This window comes from Solea solea, chromosome 13 (genome assembly GCF_958295425.1).
Source record: "Solea solea chromosome 13, fSolSol10.1, whole genome shotgun sequence".
Lineage (NCBI taxonomy): Eukaryota > Metazoa > Chordata > Actinopteri > Pleuronectiformes > Soleidae > Solea > Solea solea.
In genome coordinates this window covers 8,863,129-8,883,091 of record NC_081146.1, presented here as the reverse complement: position 1 = coordinate 8,883,091, position 19,963 = coordinate 8,863,129, and the positions used below count along the sequence as shown (strand labels likewise).

Sequence of the window (19,963 nt, the reverse complement as noted above, 5' to 3'; positions counted from 1 at the left end):
CAGAGCTTGAAAGAGACACAACTGAGACACTACACTACAGTAAATACACTACAGAAAAATAAACACATCATTATTGAAACATCAACAACAAAACAAAATATCACATTTTATAAGATGTTATTAGTAATAGTATTAGTAGTAGTAGTAGTATATAAAGTCTTTCTATAGTCCAATCTGAGGGCCACTTGCAATACCTCCAAGGCCACACAAATGGGCCATGACCAAGACTTTGGAAAGCGTTGATACGCAGTCACTCATTAGTGGTTCCCATGATGGGCTCCAGGGTTTCCCAGGGGTTGTTAAAGGGTTTCCAGGAGATCTCAGTCGCATCATGATGCCACTTTACTGACCTTTGATCAGTCAACCTTTAATACCAATATTTAAGTTTTTATTTTCCATACACCTTGATGCAAGAGTGATTTACAGATGAAAAAATAAAATAATAAAATAAAAACAAGCCTTTAAAATAACACAGGAAATAAATATTTATTTAAGCGCAGTAAACTATTTGGATCCAAAAACAGATTATCAGAGGCGTGTTTTAAAGTCTCAACCAAACAAATTTGTGCATAAATATTTTTAGAATAAAAATAGCTGCATATTTATCAAATCATGTATTTTCTTGATTGCTGGTAATTGGGGGGGGGGGGAACATATTTCATATTTCTGAACATAAAACTCCCCATTTGCCATTTCTAGCCACCTACACACAAAAACACAGGGGGATCAAAGTGTCTTTCTTACTAATATAGAGAAAATGAAAAAAAATGCAATTATAAGAGAAAGTGCTAAAGCAAAAACACCCACGCAGAAATCAATGCCATCAGTGCAAGATAAATATGAACACTCACCAGGTGTCTCCCAGGTCCCGGGAACAGTGATCTGTACCATCTGTGAGTACACACCCAAAGGTTTTTAATCATAGACCAAGAACATGACCTTTGTATTTTCACTGGCAAAATCAAACTCCCTCCTTATCAGCAGTGCAAGAACACAAACCCTCTCAAATGTGTACTGCACATCTCCTGGGGGAAACTTTTCACAAATGTGGGTTGTCCTGTGCTGGTTCTAAGCACATTTTATCTGCCTAATGAGTGCAATGTTGGGATTCTGCATCATTTTCTCACATCAGTTTGGCGTATTAGTGAATACTTATCCTCTTCTATATTCAATTATTCAACTGCATAACACAGAAATATAAAAACAAGAAAGACATGCAACACTACAATATGTATGGAATTATTTCTTTCATTCATTCAATGCCCAATCAGTTTTTGCTTGTTTTGCGATGCTGAAATAAATCAAGTGATATAATGCCAGCTTCAGAGGCACTCAGCTGAAGGCTAAACAAGCAGATTACTCCTCGCCTCGGCGAGCAGCCTCAATCTGCAGGGAAGTGTGAAAAACGCTCGCCTTGCCTAATTATCAGAGGAAATAAATAAAGCAGACTCTTCGGTATAAATCAAGAGTGTTTATTGAGTGTCTTAATAATTTAAGAGTGATGAACAGTGGGGGTTTGGTACTCCTCTGGTGGACAGCATGCAATGCTGCATCGCCATGACCTTACAGCATCTGCTGCAGTGATCTAAAGCCCCGTCCTGCTCTCCAGCGTCAGACACAGACAAACAACAGACAACAAGGATCCTGGTCTGCCTCTGCTGTCCTGTTTCGATCCACTGATTGAGAGGCACAAGGCAAAGAGCTTAGTAGAGTAGAGGCGTCATTGCTGAGTGGCCTCACAGGCAGAAATTAGCAGCTCACATCAGTCTCTATGGAGACTAGCCTATACAAGCTTAATGCACAATCAGCAAAATTTAAGGCCAACTAGGTTGAAGATTCATATGCTCACACTGAGTCCAGGCAACACAGAGCCCAGACAGCTGTGCTCCGAAGCCACTTATACTCTCATTTATACTCCAGTCTGTGTACCAGTCCCATAGTCCCAGAGGTCCACCTGCTATAGTCCTTCTGTGGAAGTCACGTTCTATGGAATGAGGCTGAAACGGTTTTCGTGTGTCTTGTTCTGGTCCTGTTGGGGTTTTTCATTTAAGGTGCTTTAGATCCCCCCTGTGTCTCTTTGTAGACTCGCAGAATGGCCTCGCACACAAACTGGAACTGACACTGAAACACACAAATAGTACAAAGTGTTGTTAGTTATTATAAAACAGTGCCATGTTTAAAAGGATAACACTGGGTATATGATATTGTCATTTAAACGTCAACAAATTCAGTGAAAATAAAAAAAACAAACCAACAACCAAATGATACAAATAACATTTGTGTCATCACTGCTTGATGGATCTTCAGTGTTGTTGTAAAACCACATAAATGAGACACATGTTTGTGCTGAGTGATATGCTCCTTCACTCCCATTGTTCACCCACTGTTTAAAGAAAGCCCATCTTCTTTTTAAACAGTTGTTCATCTTTTTTTTAATGTGTTAATATGCAAATGTTGGTGGTGGGGACCACCAAAATCTGTATGTATTGGAAATGGATTGATGTAATGTTTTATTTGTGGGATTTGTTCAGTTACAAAGTAACATAGAACTATATGTGGTGCTACATGATTTTTGTGATAAGTAGTAGTATTATTATTAGTAAAAAAATTATTAATTAAGGTTAACAATTGAAAAACATGAAATAAAATCCTGAATCTGCATCCGTATCCTGACCAAAATCAATAAAGTCTTCTTGGATCATAATTGACCTTCCAAAGAAATGTCATAAAAATCTGTCCTTTATGGAAGGCTTAAAACAATGGCAGCCTTATTATGTACCAGATGGATCCTTCACATTATGATGTGTCCTCTCTAACTATGCATGTTTTCATGTTTCCATTACTAAGGCACACACATGAGGGGACACCTGCATGTCAGCAGAAAAGCATCAGAGAGAGGAAGCCTCAGGGGCTGGATCTTCTTTCAAAATAAAGGTGATAGTGGTAGCAGCACAGCCCTACAAGCAAACATGTGACCGTATAGCTGCCATATTCCCAGCACTACCTCCTGTCAAAGCAATGAGCAACACTTTCCTCTCCCCCGACAACTAACACAGAGGAAACACAGAGCACAGCTACCAAACCCAGCTCTTCCCTGCACCAGCTCATCCGCCGTCAGTAAAATACTCTTTGAATTAATGAAGGTTACAGGTGACAGGACTCACAAAAGATGTCAAAATGTGTCACACAAGTCTCCTCTACTTTAACTGACATGACATTTTCACAAAAACACTGAGCTGCTACTCAAGTCAAACCTTCCAGAGAGTCTCTATTAAACCACTTCCCTGCATTTTCTTACTCGTCACAGTGTGCCAAATGAAATGTAAAAAACAATTTGTTTTCTTATTCAGACATGCATTTGAATAGCCTGTTCTCATTCAAGGACAGAGCATGTGACCAAGATGTGACACACACACACACACAGCAGGCAGTATATGTCAGAGCAGTAATGTGGTTAAACTGCACCATTATGTCAACACTTTCCTCAGCTGAAGGCTTTTCCTTTAGAACAAGCAAAAATCGAGAAGCCTGGTTCTGCAGAGAAGGTTTTTTTTAGACTACACGTAGAAAAAGGAATGTGACATCTGTGACAGCTACAAAATATTGAGAAAATTCAGGCCCTAGAACGTGAGCTGGGCATGAAAAGAAAGTGTCGAGCCATAGGTGATTGTAACGTAATTAAACAAAAGAACAAAAGCATATATCCTTGTCTTTCTTTGTACCGTGGTTTGAACCATCATGGCTCGCTGATCTCGCAGTGTTTTGACTATGTCCAGCGGGAACATCGGCTGACCCTCATCCAACAGAGACAGTGCCGTTTCCATAGTGATCAGAACACCTGTCCGTCCAATCCCAGCGCTGAAAACAGATTAGAACACAAACACAGCATTAAGTGTATGGAAAGGCAGGTACAATACAGACTGACAGTGTTCAATTACAACACAACCTCTCAATGCATGTGTGTGTGTTTTACCTGCAGTGTACCATTAAAGGCTCTTCACCTCTCCTCCTCTCCCGGACAGAGCTGATGAACAGCAGGAAGTCTGAAGGGTCGTCGGGTACACCGTGGTCCGGCCACGCGACATACTGCAGGTGTGTGACTGCACGCTCCTCATTACGCTAAGCAAACACACACACACAAATGACAAAAATGCGAGGTAGAATTAGAGATTACTAGTTTACTGAATAACCATGACATTACAGGATCATGTGGACAAATCGGCCACAGGAGAGGAACAATGAAGCTGTAAAGGGGTTCAAACTGTGATAATATTCAGTGTGTGAGAAAACAAGAACCACATAGGATGTTGTAGAGCAGGTGAAGAGAACAAATCACTGAGATTAGGATGGAATGAGGAACAGGAGGGAGGAATGGAGAGACGGAGGAAGAGATCACAATTCAGAAAACAAACAGGAGAATTGAGTTTAGAGTGTTTAATGGGCACGTGCCCTCTGACTCCACACAGGGATTAACTCGCTCCGCCAGAGGAACAGATGGGCCGACACAGCAGTAACTTGTATGCATGTGTGTGCATTCTTACTCCATGCTTCCATGAGCATTATTTATTAATTTACCCGCGTGCTGGAGGAGTTCAGCTCCTTTAATCCGATCATCTGACGCGTTATGATTCCAACACAATCAGATAAACCTGTCTGCACGCAGGTGTGTTGCCACGACATTTGTTAGTACTATCCCAATCCACATGCCCACTCACGCACACACGGGCACAGCCACCCACGTGGAAGTGACTGTGCAGTATGTTGGGTGCACTTAGCTTGCCAGGAGTGGCTGCTGCCTATGGTGAGCGCCGCTATGTGACATATGGTACATGGTACATGCTACAAACATGCAAACACAAATGTTCAATGTTGTACTGTGATCATATCACGATAAGTTTTTATACAGTTATATAAAATATTTATGACTGATTTGATCAGTAGCTTGTGCTGTACAAAAGTCAAGAACACTCATTTGAATGTCTCGTGATGATGTCCAATTTTCTTGACAATTTTGTGGTTATAGATTAATGCATTAAGTAATGCGTGCATTTCCGATTGTTATTACAGGTTTAGAGTTTCTTTATTGTGAAAGAACAAAAACGTTGACACTCAGGTCCCAGCATTCAGTGCAATAAATAATTTATATAAATTAAAGGGGCTTTATGTAAGGCATTTATTATATGAAGACAAAAAATGACCATGATGTGTCAGAGATTACGGAAATATATTAAATTGAAATACTGACTTCACTGATAATGATGGAGCAGCTAGTATATTCACAAACTATCAGCAGAGTTACTCTAACACAGAAAACTATGGGTTGTAAATGCCTAAAATAACCAAAACCTAAAATGCCCTTATTTCCCATTTCAAAAATATCTTGACCAGAGGAACAGAAAAACAACGGTCTGCAGTAAAGACGCATTAAAATATAGACAGATGAATGTGGACATGAAGTTGAAGACAGATGCCAGTGTGGATAATATTCTCCTAGACATAAAAGCAAAACAGAAAGCTTCAGGCAAGGTTAGCCAACATTCTCCCTCTCTATCCCCTCTCTCTCTCTCATACGTGATAACTAACCAAGTAGATTCAATATTTATAAAAAAATAACACAGAGAGTATGACAGTTAGGTGTATGCACGTGCATGAACACAATGTAGTGCCAAGTATAAGATCAGTTTCATGTTTCCATGTTCCAGAAACTTCTGTTTTGAATTGAGATTGCAGAAATTGTCAAGGTCGCCGTTTATATTTTGCATATATCTCCTTTAAACATCAAAAATGATTTGTAAAATGAAGATTTTAAGGATTTATTTATATACTTTTTACTGTACCTGTGTGTGTGTCAGAGTGAACTGCCGCGTCACATATGCCAGGTTGCACTCCTCTGAGTGACACTTCACCCGCATGTGCCCGTAATCCTTCACTTCTGGCGGATGCGGCCAGTATTGGTGGCACTTGGTCTGCAAAGTGTACGACATCATATGACATCAACGACAGGTTACATCATCACCTCATGTGTGAGTCATTAGTCAGGAACAGATGTATTACTGCTGCTACATCAGGTACGCTCCGCTCTCACGGAAAATCAGGGTGATTTGCTGTTCCACCTTGTAGTCAGAGGAATAAAGGCAATTCATCAGGAGCACGATGTGACTTGACATACTGAGTGTGTGCATCTGTATGTGTGTGTGTGTGTGTGTGGGTGGGATCCTCAAGTAGAGAGAAACTCTGGGTACTTGATGGATGTCAGGAAAATTACTAATTAATGAAAGAATCTTGTTACCAAGCAACGGGCAAGCTAAGGCTGAGATGTTGTCATTCAACAGGACCTTGAGACCTCACCGCCTCTGACTCTCTATGGTTGTGACTTCACTTTCAATTTATTTACCATCGATATCCCACTCACTTTTTACATTTGGCCATTTTCTGCATGGCAAAATCCTGTAATTACTCATGGCTGTGCCGACTGATTATTTCTGTGTGCAAACATCACCACAAAACCTTTTAATTACAGTAATCATGTAAGTGAGACATGAACCATCATGCCACAGTAATCATCGGATCGACACACAGCTGACGCTGAGTTGTGTAATTTTAAGGGCTTTGACTCTTTTCCACCCCTGTGTTTGTGGCTGTTTACAGTATGGAAGTATGAAAAAGTATGTATACCCGTCCTCTCTCTGTCAGAGTTGTAAGCATGATGATGGTGTGAGCCTGTTGCTCCCAAACAGTCTGCCAAAAATGAGTGCAGGTCTGTGGCAATGGACCCTGAGCAGCAACATAACGTAAACATACACCAGACACTGGGGGCGCCACCTACGAGACAGAAACAAACACCACAACACGACAGAGAATGATTTTAAATGTCAGACAGGGACAAAAAAAACGACACAGCTCTATATTAGTGATGTTCACCTTGATGTGGCTGGCATTGATGTAGTCCTCCTGGCCCTGGAGCACCACTCTGCTCGCATCATCTGAAAGAAGAGCAAGACAGCGGCGTCCTCGGTCATAACAGAGCCGTCAAATCACCGCAGGCTCAGCCAATTAAATGTCATGAAGTGCCACAGTGGTGAACTCCAGATTAATGTTATAAAGCTAGTAATAGAGCTCATACAGACACACGTGTGTAAATAAGAAGCACTTACAAGGCAAAACATCCCGATATCGATTCTTGTCAATGTTCTCAGGAAGCCGAGCACAGTTTAGTGACAAACCAGGCTTCCTCCTGTATAAATTCTAGAAACAAGCAAACACACACCAAGACATGCGCATCAACACACACATACAGAAAGCACAAATTCCAGACCGGTTACAGCATCACCAACAGGAACAGGAGTTCATGTTAAGATTAGGGTCAACATCTGTCCCACAAACAGCACTTACAAGACTGTAAGTTTAATTACTATATCTAGATGATTGCACCACATACAGTAACAGTGAGGGATACATTAAATCTTGCAAAGACAAACAGAATCATTTAGATAATTTGATTCTATACATAATTGCATGAAACATTGCTTAGCTCCCATCTGCATTTAAAATACCTCAAAATGAAAACAGAGCGTGCCAGACTGTATTCCTCTCTCTAGCTGCCTCATTGATTCCTCCAGTGTTGTGACCCGCTCTGACTGGCCAGGAGAAGGCACTTTGTCTACCTCTGATTGGCCGGTGAGTGTGAGGGCGGGAGGTAACTGCAGCACGGGTGCCACTCTGCCAGGACCTGGAATACAAGGACGGTTCAATGCTGTCATTAATATTTATAGAAACATGACAAGACACAGAGTGAGCGCTTTGATCACATGCTGCGTCAGCACTTTTCTCTCTCCCTCTCTCACTGTCCTCTTTCTCCTTCAATCACCTTTACGCCTGATGAGCAAGGCGAGCTCTCTGGAGTGCGACTCTCGGCTTGCTCGTATGAACATGACAACCTGGTCATGCGTGTGTTCAGAAATGTCTCGACCGTTGATGAGGACCACCAGGTCTCCCTCCAGGAGTTTAGGTTCACATCGGCCTGCCTACAAACAACAAAGTAAAACGTTTAACTAGATTTTCTGTACTCTCTACTTCAGTTTCATTACTCATTTTATTCTCCAGAAATCACTGACAGGATAAAGTGTTAAATGTCCAGTACTGTTTCAAAATATGTTGTTTAAGAACAGTAACATTTACAAAGATGTCATAATACTGATACAATATTAATCCAACGTAGAATGATAAAAGAAATATATACAAACCATGAAATGTATCCATCTAGCAATAAATAAATGTTAAAATAATATAACCACCCAATATGTCCAATGTTTTTTATTATTATATATGTATATATATATATATATATATATATATATATATATATATATATTATATGTATATACATACATATATATACAAAAAGGTATTAGCCTTTTTAAGACAGCATTAAGAAACAGCTATAGTTATTTTATTATGAATTAATATTTACAAATTAATCACTAATTTGGTGATGGAAAAAAAACTGATCAGCAATTATTATTATTGTTGTTATTGTAGCTCTTTTAAAGATTTTATTTGCCAATGGTACATGTAGTTACACTACAAGTGCCTCATAAATTCTGTGCAGTCTTCTTTAGTCAGCGGTACAAAATAACACATAATATACATAATAAGGAAACTAAGGTATAAAATCTGTACAGTGCAATACAATAACAAAAATACAATATAATTATGTTGTGGTCATTTTACATTATAAGCAAAGTGAAGTTTCAACAAAGAAATTAATTCATCTTACCGGAGAGTCGGGTTTAACATGGGATATGGCAAGAGGCATCTTCTGATCCACCCCACCCTGGCAGGATTTAAAATGAATGAAATAAAGAAAATGAAAAACAGCACAATATATGTAAACAAAATCACAACATTAAATGTTTGTCTTGTATGGTGCTGAGAGTGAGAGACAGAGAGACCCACTTTAACATTGAAGCCAAACTTGCCCTCATGATCAGGGGCAATACATATCAGCATCAAGTCTCCGTCACCGAGAGCACCCTGCACACACACACACACATCAGTACATTAAATGAACACACATATTATGCATGGATACACAGTGAAACACACATTTACAGATGACAACATGACAGACCTTGTCATAGTGCGGTAAGCTTTCCTCCTCACCGATACTGTCATCAGCTTGCAACAGACCCTCATCAGGCCCCCGGTTGTAAGTGGTGGAGAGACTGACGGAGACGAAACACAAAGATATTTTTCACTTCAATATATTATATATTCTTTCTCAAGTTTTTTGAGCAGTACAATTCACTTCAGAAAATGTTTGTGGGTGCGTCTTTGTATTTGCAGTCCTACTCCAACCTGTTTACAGCCACCTCACTCTACTAGCACAATGTTTCTGTTGCCTTCATCTGTCTTACAAAACAAAATTACTTCCTGGGTGCAGCACAGGATTGTTGCCAGGTGATACATGATCTAATCTCCCTGCTACACTGAGAATCACAGAGAGAGTTGTGAGGAGCTGATTGGCTTTAGCACCATTGTGTGAACTCATTTGACAATGGTTTGAATGTAATGGACATTTGTTTATATTTTAAAGTTATACACTTCAGTTTCAATGCTGTATTTTAAATACATGTTTCATTGATACTAACATGTCAATAAATCCAAATGAATTTTCAACATAAAAATGAATAAAGTCACTGCCAACATACTTCACACCACCAAAACCTGGTGAAATGGGAGAGAGAGACCGTGCCAAGGAAGCAGAGGAACCATTTCTGCTGTAACAGATACTAACTGATGTGGTGAAGTGTCTCCCTCGCTGTCCTTGCTGCTGCTCACAGATGCTCTGTAGGTGTAGAAGACGTCCTCCCCCTCCGACATGTCTTTCAGATCATTGGCCAGCTCCACTGAGGATGGACGCACTTTACGGATACCATGACGAACTCGAGGACTTCGCCTAAGGAGAGACAAAACTGTTTTTAAAGACTTTAAGGCTTTTTTTGCCTTGGTAAAACAATTTCAGGGGTTATTTTTGATGACACAGAATACAAACTGATATCGGCTTCCCGTTGCACAGTCATATCAGCCAAAGGGATGACAAGACCTAATCATTTATTAATTTATTCACATTTATGTGAATAATATATTATTCTTCTTATTATTATATATTATTCCATGCTACAAATGGATCCGGTCCAGCCTACATCCAGGACATGATCAAAACCTACACCCCAGCCCGCCCACTTCGCTCTGCATCGGCAAACCGGCTCGCTGCCCCCTCACTGAGAGGATCGCAGAGGCATTCACAGAACTCGAGACTGTTCACTGTCCTCGCTCCCAAATGGTGGAACGAGCTCCCCATCGACATCCGGACAGCGGAAAGCCTCCACATCTTCCGCCGCCGACTAAGAACACATTTCTTCCGACTCTACCTCGACGACAAAAAAAAAAAAAAAAAACCTATACTTACGACTAGCACTTCATAGTTTGGTTTACTTGAAGCTCTTACTTACTTCTAGCTCTTATTTGTACCCAAATGTTTAAATGCACTTATTGTAAGTCGCTTTGGATAAAAGCGTCTGCTAAATGACATGTAATGTAATTTATATCACATTTTCCTCTGCGCTTTTTATCATAACAATAACAAATATTAAGTAATAATGAAAGAAATAGTTCAGATTTTTTAGAAATGTGGTTATATGAGGTTATGACACATTATCAACACTGACTGGTGCTGATAATGTGCCAGTATTTCTGTTATAACACTGACTCTCCCTGACAACATGGCAGGTGGCAGGTACATAAGAGAAAATGTGTGTTTTAGCTTGCAAGGACAAAGATGCTGATGGTCTACTGCAGCCTTGTTTGTTAAGTTTGTGCCACTTAGGTAAATCCTAACAAAGGTTTCTAACAGAAGAGACACACATTTGAACTCCGAGATGGAGGCAGCAGAAGATGAAAAACACCTGTGTGATGTGAATTTCTATTCTAGGGTGGGGGATCAGTCAGTATCAGTCCGATACTGGTCGAAAGCACTGGTCGAAAGCACTGGAGCTGGTATCGGACACATAAAATATAAAACCTGGTACAATCCAAATATCCAAGTGACATTACCGTCTCTGGAGCAAAATACTTGCAGAAGTTGAAACAAGACCCGATAATGCATCAATATCTCATGCAACCACACAAAAAACAGAAATATCCCTTTAAGCATGACCTGGACCTGGATAAAAGATGAAAATGACACAATCAAAGCTGTAATTTATGGCTGCAGGTAGTACCAGTTTGGAGTGGATGGGGGCGATCTGGAGGGCAGACTCTTAGTCTCAAGACACTCTGATGAAATTGATCTCCGCAGCACAGGGTTCCACACCATCCCTCCCACCACTCGCTGACACACTGGACCACTAGTTGTTTAAGAGCATAGAGAGACAATTGTTCAGTATTTATGACATTAATGTGTGAACGCGTACAGGTTTGAGGCTTACCTCTCATTTTTACTATTGCCGAGGCCCAGGTGCTGTGTTATCAGCTTTGTGTAGGACTGAATCGTGCTGTTGTTGTGTTTGGGGCTCCTGGCCATCCAGTTGGAGGAGAAGAAGGAGTGATGATCCACACAGGACCTCCACAGGTTTTTACAGGTTTTGGGACAAGGCAGAATCAGGGACACCTCACAGTCCTGAGTCTCTCCCTACAATGTGCAGAATTCAGATTCTTCATCTTTTTTAATAATGCTTTATTTCTCTTATGCATTTCTCTGAACCTGCTTGGGTTGTATTTGTAGCTGACCTATTCTCAATTTTTTTATGACCGATTCATTACTTGTCTCACAGAATTGTATTGAAAAATGAAAGTGGTGTGGATAAATATTCATGTCCCACTATCAGAAAGCAATAGTGGGTTTAAAGTTTAAATAGATCTAAGCAGTCAAGTGTGCACAGCAATTAAAAGCAAATGTTTGCTCCCAGCAGTTCTTGAAACTACTAAGAACAAATAAATGTTAGAGACTCACATGTTTACGTTTCAGATGTATTAGAAATCGTTTCCTCTTAAATGAAATCTTGATTATATTTCCCCTACACAAGGAGAAAACAGTTAGAGGCTTGGAAAATACAAGAAGCAGTCTTTTATTTCAGCACAGCTTTCTTTCTACGATTACTTCTGGTCCTGAAACAATGTTCAGTCCTAACTTAAACTTAAAATCTTCATCCATTTAATAGATTTCAAACACAGAATAAGGGAAGCAGTTACTGCAAGCTGCTGTTGTTTTAATGTGCTGTTAAATTAATGCCCAATTACTACTGCATTGTGCTTTGTTCCCCTGCACAGTATGTGCTACTTGATCCCATTGTTATTTGTTCTTAATGTGGTCGTCCATACAAACTGACCCCGTCGTGGCTAGGTCTCACTTGTAACAAAGATTTCAATGTCAATCTGACTAAAATTAAGTTTAAATTAAAACAATTAGTCAACAGTATCACTTACCAGGGGAAGAAACTGGAGCAAATCATATTACAGAAAACTGCAACACCACTGGAGGCCAAACCCACCATCAGAGGGGCATTGTTGATGTCCTGAGTGAGAGAGAGAGAGAGAAAGCAATCAAACAAAGGATGACACTAAATGCTGCAGATGAAGTTAAAACAGTGCATGATGTAGTAAATAAACAACACTACCATGGCAGCATGAAGCTCCACTCCATACAACTCCAGCGTCCGTGCTGTGTTGAGGAAACACAACTCCGCCTCACTCTGCTTCAGCCCCCTGGGAGCACACAAACACACAGTCACATGCAACAACAGGAACCAGCTGCACATCAAACCAGTTGCTTTTCAGCTGCAGCTATATACAGTAGAATGCACTGAATTACTTGTGCTGTGGATGCAGATCCTCCACTTTACATATGAAGTCTTCATCTTGGTCGGGGATAAAGTGGCACTTTGAGAGGTATCCAGGTTTTCGGGACGGACAGTGATCCCCAATCTCCGCTACAGTGGATGGAGAGAGACACTGAGGAGCCGCACAAACACACAGAACCAGATCCACAGCATATGCACACTGACATGTGGGGCACTTTGACAGAGGTTCTGCTTATTGAGAGCATCCTGAATGGGAATGATTACTCACAGAGTCACTATTCAGTCATTAATCATTTAATTCTCTAGGACGAGACGGAACTTACACTGCACGGCATATGAGGCCAACACTACAGCTGCACTCAGTGGGCACTGCAACCTGCAATCACACTGTACCATTAGACACTGTAAAAGCAACACGCAAACGGTTCACAAGGACTTTGGGGCATGTTTTTAGATTTGGGACTGCTACTAACCGTCCTTCTCTAATGTCACTCCTGATCTGGAGGAAGTACAGGTGCCTGCATGGACAGAACAACAGGAACTTTACAATGAATGACTGTTATGTGTATGCCTTGCAGAAACACATATAAAGTGGTCCGATTTAGTGGAACAGTGAAATGGATGACTTCCTGTGAGTCATATCGAATCACAGAATTGGATGTGTGAACATTTAAACATGGTGTGCTGATATATCATCATATTCATCAAATCTGGGTTTAATTTGGCTGCAAGGCATGAATATGTGTTGTTTGCAAATGCACTTATATTATCCTGTGTTTTTGAAGTCACAATTACAATTTTGAAGTAGACGTGTAATTCACATGTGGGAAATGTGTCATTGCAGTATGAAATTACATGAATGAGGAACAAGCGCAGCTGCTTGGCTGACATTTCATTTTGAGCTACCACAAAAACAGGATTTCTTTATTGGGCACAAGAGAGAACTAAACATTGGTATGCGTACATAGTAGATTCAAAATAACCATCATAAAACCACACTACCAAATGAATCTTTAAATTCTAACTATCAGGAAAAATAACCTTTTTCAGATAAATCCATGGTGATATGTGTTTGCTATAGAAGACACACTCACTCACTCACCTTGTTTGTTCATGCTGCAGAGAGTTGGGATCAGAGATGTAGAATCGTACTCTGAAGTTCAGATAAAAGGGAGATACAAGACCTGCAGGGAAATATCATCAAAGTCAAACATGACCTACCATTTATCTATATCTGCACGTTTACCTACTCTTCAGCTTTGCAATCAAATTAATTTACAAAAGAAGAAAAATGAAGTAGAGAGATACCTTTTATCTGCTTCTTAAAGGGTTTCTCTGGCTCCAACCATCTCTGTGTGAAACAGTGAAAGAGAATTCATTAAGTATAATGGCTAAAAGGGGCTTAAAAAAGCATTTATGTAAAATACCCTTCGGTTATCATCAGCTGAATAGCAATCGGTGAGTGCGGAACATGACAAGCTGAGCCCAACAAGCAGGAGATGAAAAATGAACTCACAGGAGAGTGCGTGTTGGCTGCAATAGAGGCAATGGCTGTGCTGGATTCTCTGATCTGCAGACTGAAGAGCTGCTGCTCCTCCAGGCCCAGGTGGTTGAATACTTTCTCCAACAGAACCGCACCTTCATCCTGCTTCTAACGGACGGGAACAACAAACAAATCTCTACCCAGCCAAAACTGTGACATTTTACAGTTGGTTATTTATATGCACATAATAATTGTACCATCCTGTATGTTGGATTAGGGCTTAAAGGGATAGTTCAGGTTTTTTGAAGTGTTAGTTGTATGAGGCATTCTTCGACACAGACTTCACCAAGGATGCTGCTAATGCACTACTGTTTGCCTGAACTACCCTGGGACTGGGAAAATCGCTCTCACTGATAACATGGCTGCCAGTGGGGACAGATGAGAAAGCAGATTTTAGCCACTTAACAAAAGACTAACCCGATTATTTTTCGCGTTGTTAAACAGCCTTTTCCAGGCTGGAAACTTGACTGCTCTATGGCTGCACTCAAGTCCAGGAGTTGTTAATCCACTGGTGCCTCCATCAGTGAGTTCAAATGTGTTATTCTGTGACCTCAGTGCTTGAAATCCTTTCTTCAGATTTACCTAAGTGACACAAACTTACTAAATAAGACAGCAGTAAACCAGCAGCACCTGTGTCCCAACTCCCTGCAGTGGCTAAAATCAGTTTTTCCCTCTGTCCCTTCAGGCAGCCATGTTATCAGTGAGAGCGATTGTCCTGGTCCCAGGCAGAATCCCTATGGAAACAGCCATGCATTCAGCACTGTGCTCAAGGAAGTCAGGGTTGAATATGTGTCAATACCTCATACAACCACCAAAAAACCTGAACTATCCCTTTATTATATACATAGGGTTTATTATATATCCAAGGTGTAGTTTAGTTCTGTAGTTTAGGTTTTTGTTGCTTCATTAATCACACTGATGAATAACCTGCAGCTCATCTATACTTTCCTCTCCAATATCTGTCACAGGAAGCATGTTTACACCACAAGGAGACATTCACTGTAAACTGAGGTAAACAGTTTGTTCTGGCTGCAGTGAACACGATAATGTCTGATGTTAGTGGGCACAAATTCCAGGTGACCCAACATCTGTTTCATTGTAAATCTGCATAAAAATATTAAACCTCGTCTCATCCCAAGAATCACGGGTGCCAAATTTAGACAGTAATTAAGATAATGCTGGAATTTCCTGTTCACTATAACCACAACAATATCCCAGCTCTCCTGGTGTTCACATATAAGATACTGCAAAAACAAAAGTATCACTGTGATGGCAATGTGTGGCAGACTCCGAGAGCTGCAGGAGGTGAGTGTGTCCTTCAAACCAAGGTCAAAGTGTTGCATGAGAGATGTGGATCAATAAGAATAGGAAAAAATAGTAAGTCACTAGATCATGCAGTGACATTACAATCGTTAGCACAACAGAGATGAATGGAAGCAACATTTGATCTCCTCGACAACAGACAGGAAACTCTGTGTGAGTGAGTGTGAGTGTGTGAGCAGATATGTATATGTGTGTTACGCACGCTGACTCTGAAGGTCTCGATAGTGCCGTTCAACAGCTGAACTAGGCAGAGCAGGTCCGGTTTTGGCATGTCTGTTACCACGGTAACTCTGCCTCCCTCTCAAGACAAACTCCCTGCCCTCACCTCGTCACTGAGAGGGGACCTGAAAACACGAACACACACACACACAAAACCACAAATGCAGTCTCAGATGTTTCTAGACTGTTGTATTCCAATGAAAGCACCTCCCTTAGGACAACATTGTGTGGTGAGTAATATGTGAGCTGGATGGAGCATCAGGCTGCAGTGAGTAATGCACTGTGAATGCAAAGGAGTGACTCTGTGTGTGTGTGTGTGTGTGTGTGTGTAACTCCTTATTATTTGGCCTGGTCTGAACATGTCTCCCTTCCCTCTCCCTACTACTCTCCCTCTGCATCTCTCCGCCTTTCGCAGGCAGCTGAATGATAAGAATGTTAAACATTTTCAGAGTCGAACACGCCCATCTTCAGCACTCCAATTGATCTTTTAGACCAGCTACTGGAAGCAGTGCATGGACACAAACATACACACACATGCATGCTAAATGCTAATGCCTGCATGTACACACTAGTCGTGTACTACGTGAGACTGGTCTTGGCCTCCAGAATACATTACTCATATCTCTGTCTCGGTTGTAACAAATATGTTATCACAATAACAAACGCTGATACTTATCATTTTTGCAATAAATGTCAGATGACTGAGGTTTGAATAAGTGAATCCAGTTAATTGTGGTTTTTGCACTACTTTATGGACAGAAAACAACAAATGCTTGGTAAACTGAGACACTTTTCACACATCTGAGGGAAAACATTCACAGTAATTGCATTGTGTTGCAAAATGTGAATATGCAAATCAATATGCACTACTGAACCTTAATCATTTTGAGGAAAATTATATCGCCATATAGTTATATACTTATTGCCTAGCCCTAGATTGGATGGAAAAGTTCTATTTGACTAATATCATAAGCAGTGAAAATATTTTTCGGTCAGTTAACAACAGATAAATCAAAACAAATGCAAAAAGGTACTTGCATTGATTTATAAATCCTGAATTGTAAGTGAAACCTTTATGTCAGTGCACTGCTAATATTTTGTAAACAAAAGTTTACTGTTGATCTGTGAAAAGGAGCCCGACAAATATTTACTTTTTTGGGTCTAATGCCAATTCTGAGCTCAGGGAGCAAACATTCTGATAGTTATGGTGCCGCGGTCTGAGTCATGACTTGGTTTTGTGGCCTTGACTACAATACGAGTGCACACACCCACAGGCAGTAACTTACCCTAACTTTATATCTGTGTGTTTCTGCATGTGTGTGCATTTTAAGTGTGTGTACGTACATGTGTCCTGTGCCGCTTTCCAGGTGAACGATTAATGGAGCACTGACTGGCCTGTCTCGCGCTGTCTGTGAAAGGACACACAGTGTGTGAGTTAATGTTTGAACACAGTGACACACTGAGAATGCATTAACACAGAGCTGGTCTCTGGATGAAGCTTGTGTTTCTATGATAAACATCTCTGTCACAAGTGAACCTCTAAAGAGTTTATACAAATAAATGCAACACATCAAAGCAGATTCATCAGGATGTGGAGTAGGACTAGACAACATGGCAAACAAATAATCAGGATACAAAGTTTCAAATCAGCCAGTATATTACGTCAGACATGAGAATGTGAGAAAGTCTAAGTGTTTTTAAACTTATTTTCACACAAGGTAAAACAATCAGGTTTGTTTGCACAAAGCATAACAATCAAATTGATATATACAAAACCTGTGTTATACTGATCACAACAGTAATTACTGTTTTTGAATGACTGCCCAGCACTAATGTGAAGACTAACCTTACTGTCTATGTTACAGATGAACAAATTGTATTTGTTCTTTGATGCTGTAAAGTCTCTCAAAGACTTTTCTGCTACAGCCAAATCTGCCCAAAGTGTCCAATGAAGGATACGAAACACACTAACATACACTTCAGATAGTGGAGCACACATCTCCAACCTTGCCTCTTCTCCTGTTTTATTTCAAGTGCTTCTTTAATGAATAACCAGGGCCTGTGAGTGTGTGTGTGTATGTGTGTGTGTGTGTGTGTGTGTTAAGGCCCACGGTGACAGTCCCAGCCCGACGATAATGAGCCCTGCAGTGATTTTAGCTGCACTTTGAGCCGCAGCGAGAACAAGGAACCTGTTGACAACCTGAAGTTTCCCACAGCTACACCCAAAGGCGGCGACACAGCACGGGCTAACTTTTCCTCCAACCACAGCGCTGTTCGAAACTACAACTTGTATTTTATTTAAAGGAGAAAAGGCGGTTTTGAATAGTAAAAACAAAAGTCTACCTCAGACGTTCCGCTTCAGAGACGGTTCATAATCCTCTGGCTGTTCGCCGTGAACACCTCAGCCCGGGGCGCGTCGGAAGAGCCAGGTAAAGTTAGAAAGGTAAATATCCGGGACAAGTTTCTTTCTCATCCCTGCCTGCGCTGCTGACTCCGCGCGGCCCCGCCCCTCCAACGCGCGCGCGCTCCCGCGGGGATGCGCGCTTCTGGGGACGCGCTGCATATTTGGCAGAGTAGAACAACCCACACGTGCAGACCAAAGACAAGGTAATTATTAACTACATTGATGAAATAAAATAAAATAGACAAATTGCTCCATTACCAGCATAAGTTCTGCACTGAAAAGAACGAAAAAAAAATCAACCTTTCTATTTTTATAGCTAGAACCTCACTTTAGGCTGAAATGTGGGAAAGAAAATGTTTTGGGTTTTTTAAAATGTGATTATGGTTAAAGATTTAACTGACAACAAGTGCAGGAATAGGCCCACTAATGAAAACCCAAAGGCCAGTCTTTATTATATCCTCTGGTTTGCTGTCGCCATCTGCAGGACAAATGAAGAACTACTGCTGTCACCTGCCATAATAAAGAGAACATCTACTGTACAGTATATTCTGTACGTATACTCCTATATAGTTTAATTCTTCATGTGACAAATGTCGTTGTATTAGTATTATTAATTTGTGTGTATGGAGATGTCTAAATGTTTTCTGGACATTCTGAATGGTTTTATCAGGACAGTAAAGAGTTGTTGAGTAAAGAGCAGAGAAGTGGAGAAAACAGGCTTTTGTCCTCAATTAAGATGGAGTGAGTGCAGTAAATCGTGACTGGTTGCTAGGAACACCAGTGTGTGTTGGAAGAGAAATCCTTTGGTACCAGCGACCTCTGACACTGCCGCCGGGACTCAAAACAGGACTCAGACGCAGAGATGGACGGTTAGGCAGGCTTTATTTGCCACAAAAACCTGAAAATCACTCCAACGGAGGAAAACTCAAAGGCTACAAAACATTAAACAAAGAGCGCTCTGACTGGAAGAAAACCTGACTAAATAGAAAAACTAAGCAAAACAAAAACACACTCCTGAAAAACGGAGGCTCTATGAAAAACTATGAAATCTTAACAAAATGAAAATCACTCCTGAGGAGGAAAACAAACGGCTATAGAATTAACTGAAGCTATGGTTTCTAAACTAAAGACTTCCAAAATTTACAACAAAAAAAAAATCACCCTTCGCGAGGAACAAACAGGCTTACGTGATCGCGCAATGCTGTGGCTATGACGAGGCTTGAATACAAGACGAAAGACTCTGGCATAAGACCAGGGAGACAAAGCCTATTTAAACTCATGAGGGTCATGGGGAACAGGTGGAAGCAATAGGTGATCAGGGATGACAGACAGGTGAGGAAGGGCAAGTGACCTGAAACGAGAGGAGAGTTAGTTTTCAAAATAAAACAGGAAATGACAAGACAAAACCCCAAGACAGGACAAACCTCACCACGGTGTGACAGACACCGATGCCCTCACTGATTCACAGCCTCAATATAAACTATATAAATATAAAATTCACTAGTTTACTTCATATATTAATTTATTGGTACTTTATTGGCCTCTAGTAGTCTTTCACCACTAGCTGATCTGCTTCTCTGTTTTCTTTGATATACATTTATTTTTGGTTATACA

General features: G+C 40.7%; 1 protein-coding gene across 3 annotated transcripts; it reads right to left on the bottom strand.

The window, feature by feature from the left end:
* Positions 1–1,456: 1,456 nt before the first annotated feature.
* On the bottom strand, positions 1,457–18,468 carry ptpn3 (protein tyrosine phosphatase non-receptor type 3). Of its 3 annotated transcripts, XM_058647154.1 has the most exons (27): positions 18,289–18,468; positions 17,290–17,354; positions 15,929–16,070; positions 14,377–14,511; positions 14,169–14,211; positions 13,963–14,044; positions 13,334–13,378; positions 13,184–13,236; positions 12,872–12,989; positions 12,678–12,765; positions 12,487–12,575; positions 12,014–12,077; positions 11,490–11,692; positions 11,283–11,408; positions 9,797–9,958; positions 9,131–9,224; positions 8,956–9,033; positions 8,777–8,833; positions 7,868–8,024; positions 7,554–7,729; positions 7,155–7,245; positions 6,922–6,983; positions 6,676–6,822; positions 5,838–5,966; positions 3,974–4,119; positions 3,723–3,858; positions 1,457–2,121 (listed from the first exon to the last, which is right to left on the bottom strand). In XM_058647154.1, exons 3-27 carry the CDS (start codon positions 15,995–15,997, stop codon positions 2,047–2,049), a joined length of 2,625 nt encoding a protein of 874 aa, XP_058503137.1. In that variant the 5' UTR covers positions 15,998–16,070; positions 17,290–17,354; positions 18,289–18,468; the 3' UTR covers positions 1,457–2,046. The 3 variants fall into 3 exon arrangements, with proteins under 3 accessions (XP_058503137.1, XP_058503138.1, XP_058503139.1); XM_058647155.1 differs by lacking the exon at positions 17,290–17,354; XM_058647156.1 differs by lacking the exons at positions 13,334–13,378; positions 13,963–14,044; positions 14,169–14,211; ... (2 more) ...; positions 17,290–17,354; positions 18,289–18,468 and having other exon boundaries at positions 13,184–13,256.
* Between the last annotated feature and the right edge of the window lie 1,495 nt (positions 18,469–19,963).

Bases quoted from the DNA above. Each gene is read 5' to 3' on its own strand.
- ptpn3 (XM_058647154.1), bottom strand. From the start codon at position 15,997: ATGCCAAAACCGGACCTGCTCTGCCTAGTTCAGCTGTTGAACGGCACT. The intron at 9,034-9,130 runs GTCTGTCATGTT...GTGTGTGTGCAG, and splicing joins GCTTACCGCACTATGACAAG to GGTGCTCTCGGTGACGGAGA. The intron at 7,730-7,867 runs GTGATTGAAGGA...CTTGTATTCCAG, and splicing joins CTTGCTCATCAGGCGTAAAG to GTCCTGGCAGAGTGGCACCC.